Here is a 5,814-nt window from a genome sequence, read left to right as displayed (position 1 = left end):
GTAGAAAGTGCATGGACTTAGAAGGCAGCCATATCTGGGTTTTACAGCAAGTTTAGCTTTGTGACTTTGACCAGGTCATAACCTCTCTGATTCTTTATTTGTTTGTTTTTGTATGACTTGGTATCAAACATCTGCTTTGCAATTTCATTATGAAGAGTGAATGAGGTCACCCTGGTAGAGGTACAAAGCTCAGAGACTGGCACAGAGCTGTCATATTATCCCTTCTCACAGTAACACTTTGAAACCACTGGACAGGTTCCTGGTCATCCTGAGGGTGAGGTACCTTAGGCACCTCACTCTGGTCCCAGCAGGGCAGCAGGGGCAATGTCATACCAAGGTTGGGGTACCTCAGGGTCAATGCCCTCCCCCAACACTCTTTCCTGGGTCATTTTACCGTTGACACAGTTGAGACCCAGAGAATCAATATGATTTGACTAAATCAGCAAGTAAGTGGCAAACCTGGAATGTGAATCCAGACTTCAGGGCTCTAAGCCTGTGTTTTACACGCCAGCATCCTATAGCTGAACTCCCTGCCGCCCAAACCACGTGACGCTCGTACACCCCCTTTGCACTCTGAATGGCCTTTCTGGACATCGAGACATGGTCTCCCCAACAGGTCTGTAAACAGCCTCAATACGGGAAGAGAATGTGTTTCAATTTTCCAGCACTTTGCATGGCCCACACCATGGGTCTTACTTGTAGTGAAGGTTCAAGAAATAAATATCTATCAATTGAGACAAGGAAGATATTTTCATGGCCTTATCATTTTAATGTAGAGGAATAGTTATAAGACACATTAACCCAGCTGAGGGGGAGAAAGGCATTAATTTCACAACATGTTCAGCCCTTTAAGAAGTTAGCTTCCCAGGCTCCATGGGGATTCTGGAACTCACATAGACTCACCCCCACTGTTTTGAGAGAAAATTGCCACTCTGAGTGGTGTCCCTCTCCCCACAGGGGAGTGGGGGATGGAGAGACATTAAGGAGGGGGCGGGGACATGTGGCTGCAGCAACCTGGGGTGCTTGAACCAGGAGTAAAGGACAGAGAAGAGCAGTGCAGAGGCTCCTGTTTAGCAAGCAAACACCCCCCCCGGGTGGGGACCCTGTTAAAATGCTAACTCAGGAGGTCTGGGTGGGACCTGGGCATCTGTGTTTTTGACCAGTTCCCAGGGGATGCTCTGCAGCTGGGTCAAGGAGCACTGTGTCAAGTAGCAAGGATGTTGTCACAGGACAGAAGATTGTGAATGCTGTGGCCTTTTTCTCCTTTCCTCTGCACTCATTTGTCTTTTGACCTTGGATAAATTCCTAAATTTCAGACTGAGCAGAGGACAAGCAGGAAACCCACTCTGAAAAGTGGGAAACCCAATCCCTGGCACATGACTCTCCCTTTTTCTGCCAGATACACTTGATGGGTGACATTGCCATGCACGAAACACTTCAGTTTTACCATCCATGAAATTAACATGTTGGTCTGAGTCTCTGGAGGCCCCTCCTAGTCCAACAGGCCTGGAGGTGCTGAGTTTGCCAATCTGGCCCAACAGAAGCTATGTGTTCTGTCTGGCAATTCTCAGGATCCCCACTCACTGTCTTTCATCCTTCTGCAGGGGAAATTTGTGCGTTCAAGATCCATGGCCAGGAGCTGCCCTTTGAGGCCGTGGTGCTGAACAAGACATCGGGAGAGGGCCGGCTCCGTGCCAAGAGTGCCATCGACTGTGAGCTACAGAAGGAATACACGTTCATCATTCAGGCGTATGACTGTGGCGCAGGGCCCCGGGAGACGGCCTGGAAGAAGTCACACAAGTGAGTGCCTGACAGCTCCCTGGACCCCGCCCACTCTTGCCCACCCATCTCTGATCACACACTGCTCTTCAGATATGTGTACCCAGGGTTCACAGCATGGCCTGCTCAGCGGCTGGCCAGTTCCCCAGGCTGGAGCAGGCATCAGCACCGGCCACTTCTACACCTACAATCTCTATCCCTCTTCTTCACTTGAAGATAGTCCTGTTCCACCATCAGAACTGAGTTCAGGGGTCATTTCTTCTGGGAAGCCTTCCCTGAGTGAACCCACCCCTGGTTGGGACCTTTCCTGGGGTTTCTGCCATGCCACCTGCTTCTCTCTGTTACAGCACTTTTCGTTTTGGGGTGTAACTCTCATCCTTACAGAGCGTGGCTCAGAGCCTAATACAGAGTAAGAGTGGTTCAATTCTTACTGCATGAAGGAGTGAGAGAACAGATGAAGGAAAGAATAAGGGAAAGGGGAGGCAATCAAGAGGAAAGCTGTTTGCTGAAAGCTGGGTAACAAGGAAGATCAAAGAATGGGGAGGAGTCTGTCTGGGGTGGATTCATCGCAGGGGATCAGGGCAAGGGCAGGTAGAAGAGTCTCTCATTGGAAGGAGGACAGAACACTCAGACTACAGCCACCCTGGCTGACTTGTGGTTTCTGCATTCCCCTGGCCTTGGAACCTAAGTCGGCACCTGTGAGAGGTGTGAGAAGGGGGGCAATTCTTTCCTCACCACCATCTCTTCTTTCCTGTGTGTGGTTCTAGGGCTGTGGTCCATATCCAGGTGAAGGATGTCAATGAGTTTGCTCCCACCTTCAAAGAGCCGGCCTACAAGGCCATCGTGACAGAGGACAAGATCTATGACAGCATCCTGCAGGTGGAGGCCATCGACGAGGACTGCTCCCCCCAGTACAGTCAGATTTGCAACTACGAAATTGTCACAACGGATGTGCCTTTTGCCATCGACAGAAATGGTGAGTGTCCTGACAGGACCGCAGTGGGGGACAGGGAAACAACTCCACGCCACCACTCTGAAGGCTAAGTGGGGGCCTGAACATACTCGGCAGATGATGCCTTCCCTGCCAACCCTGAACTGGCTCTGTAACCCTGGACATAGCCCTGCACTAGAGGGGGTGGCCTGACATTACTAGCAGCCCAGCCAAGCCTAAGACACCTCAGAAACCCATGCAGTGAATATAGTCCATAGAACTCACAATGCCACACATCTGGATGCTGGAGACAGGCTGGTTTTCTGGTAGAATTTTCCAGTTGTCACCTAGACACGAGCCATACCATCAACTTGGCCACATCTGAGTCCCTTTCCTGTATAACCAGCTGTGGCATTACTCCCATCACAACAATCCGCTTCCTGCTCCCAGACAAAGACACACTAAAAGAGAAGGGGGACATTTCTAAGAAACACCTTCTAAGCTGTAGATCCACTCAGGAGTCTTTAAAGCTCTTGCCAATGTCCTTTGAGAATTTCCACCCTAGTGAAAATGAAGGATGAAAGAACCCTCCCACCGTACCCTAACCCCAAACTGAACTTAATAAACTAAAAACATTCCCCAAAAAGCCATTTGGATCTTTTTCCATCACCATTAATTAAAAACTCATTGTAGTGTAAACACCACAGCCAGAGACCTAATCAACTTAGCCCATTTTAACTGTAATTTTCAATAACTCGATATTAATCAAATGATAATTACTTGCCAAGTATATTGTTTAATTACTAGCATGAGTGTGTGGGTACATATAGATTATCCCACTTTGTTTCAAATAGGATTTAAGTACCTCACAGAGACGCAAAAGTTGTAAAACCTGAAGTTCATCCACTCTGTAAATATTTATTGAGTGCCAGGCACAGTACTGAGAACTGGGAATGGAGACAAAGTGGAACCCAAAACAGATATGGTCCTGCCCACATGAGCTTATCATCTAGTGGGGAAAAATAAAAAGTCAGGTGGCATCAAGGGTGAGGTTGGTGCACAAAGCATGCCATGAACTGGGATTGGGCAATGAATTATCTCTGAGCTTCCTGGTGGCCAATGCCTAGAGGGAAATACCATCAGTCACCTGCTTGTAAGTCTTCGGTACTTCTAGTGCTTCTTGATGTTGAGACCAGCGACAAACTTACCCTGTAATATTGTCTTATGCATCCTGAGAACTGCAGCAGATTCCAGAGGGGATGGAAGCCAAAGAGAAACCTTCATCCCTGACCTCCAGTAGTTTGAGATCTGCCTTGTAAGAGGAAACCAATATTCCTAAGAGACAAAAGAGTAATTAGGCAGTTTGCTCATAAAATGCTGAAACACCTGGAAATGGCAGTGAAACACCTGGACACCACTAGATGCTAATTGTGTAAGATACAAGATCAGTGCACAAGGAGGTAAAGGAGAAAACACTGGACTTCAATTAAAGTTTGCTTCAGGACTAAGAAGTAGGTCCTTTCAACTAGTAGAGCATGTCATAGCCGCTGTCTGATAGCTTTTCCTACAGACAGGTGGCTGGTCTCCCTTCCCCCCACCCCCTTCCCCAGACACAGACACAGACACACATCACACACACACACACACACACACACACACACACACACACCACGCCACTCCGTAAAATATAAAACAACTGCTTTGCATTTTCCTTTTTCCCCTGTAATTACCTGCTCGGTCTAAGCTTTGGAATCTGGGGAGTGACAGGTCCCTGGTGAAGAGCAAGACTAGAGAAGTGGAGGTGTCTCTGATGAGAGGTCAAGCTCCCCTTGACCTCCTGCCTTAGTTCTAGAGAGCCATGACCCAGTGAGAGACAAGATGCAAATTCTTTTATCCGAGGGTAAACTGCCCCATCATGAAGATAATTACTCACCTTGATGAGCCATTTCGCTAACATATGCCAATTTATTTCCCTAGCTGTCTCATTAAAAGTGAGTAATGGTTCTTTGCCAGGCCTCTGCCTCCAACGCTGGATTACAACGTAAGATGAAGAGGACAGTGGGCACTTCCCGGGCATGTGGGCCCCCGACAGTGAGATTTACAAAAGCAGTTCTCAAGTAATGAAGGCAGGACCTAGGGGCAGACACAGAAGCGCTCCCGTTCTAATGAGCTTCCCAACTGGCCCTTATCCATCCCTTCTTTGGGCGACCTTACAGGCTCCTTGAAGAAGTTCTTCGCATGCACATCAGAGAAAGTGCTGCTGAGTTTGGGGCCCACTCATTGAGGCCCCATAGCTTCAGGTAGACGGCTCCTGGCCCCTCCAGCCTGCCAGGTGTTTTGCTTATGGGGGTAGAAGAGGAGCAGGGCAGCAGTAGACTCATCCTGACCTGTCTTAACTCAAGACTCAGCCTCTCCCAGCAGAGGTCCTTGGCTTCCCTCCCCTGTGAAATCATGGCAGCAACAGTCCCTGCCTCACTGCGGGACTGTGAGGCCTCAGGGAGGGGCGGTTCCCAGGGGATAATGCTCGAGGGGTACCTGGCACACAGGGAGTGTTTGACTCATGGTGCCATGCTTGTTAGATATTTACCTGAGTGATCGGGACATACATGAAGGTTAGTCACTCCCCATGGATTTCCAGGCTGAAACACAATTTCAGCCTGGTAACTCTTCCGCAGGTAACTCTTACCCGGTGACATCACCTCCCTCTTGGGAAGTTCTAGACCGGTTTCAGGTGGCTTCTAGACCCTCTCTCTCCTTCCGGTCTTCTGGCACTTGACTGGTCGATCTGCGATTGTGGGGAGGACCTAGATCCTCATTTTCATGGAACAGATGGAAAAACTGAGCCCTAAAGCATGAAGAGCCTACCTACCAGTACTTGTCACATTGGTGGCTGTGGGATTGGAGCCCAGGTCCCCTAAGTGTTACCCCCAAAGCCTTTTTCCACCACTGATGTTATCATTATCCTCAGTGATATTTAACAGAAATGTATGGCAATGGGATTTAAGTTCAAAACCACACAGTTGTGTCTTAATTCTACATCCATCACTCTGTGTGTGTGTGTGTGTGTGTGTGTGTGTGTGTGTGTGTGTGTGTGTGTGTGTGTG

The 5,814-nt window shown here is 48.7% G+C and overlaps 1 protein-coding gene across 1 annotated transcript in view; it reads left to right on the top strand.

The window, feature by feature from the left end:
- Positions 1 to 600: 600 nt before the first annotated feature.
- Positions 601 to 5,814, top strand: part of CLSTN2 (calsyntenin 2) — a 150,369-nt gene continuing 145,155 nt past the window's right edge. The window contains exons 1-3 of the mRNA XM_019645958.1: positions 601 to 616; positions 1,572 to 1,800; positions 2,547 to 2,755. Of these exons, the coding sequence (XP_019501503.1) occupies positions 601 to 616; positions 1,572 to 1,800; positions 2,547 to 2,755 (454 nt within the window). The remainder of the gene's footprint in view (positions 617 to 1,571; positions 1,801 to 2,546; positions 2,756 to 5,814) is intronic.

This window comes from Hipposideros armiger, unplaced genomic scaffold (genome assembly GCF_001890085.2).
Source record: "Hipposideros armiger isolate ML-2016 unplaced genomic scaffold, ASM189008v1 scaffold_96, whole genome shotgun sequence".
Taxonomy (NCBI): domain Eukaryota; kingdom Metazoa; phylum Chordata; class Mammalia; order Chiroptera; family Hipposideridae; genus Hipposideros; species Hipposideros armiger.
Note: the sequence above shows the minus strand (reverse complement) of the source record. Positions and strands in the feature narration are given on the sequence as shown.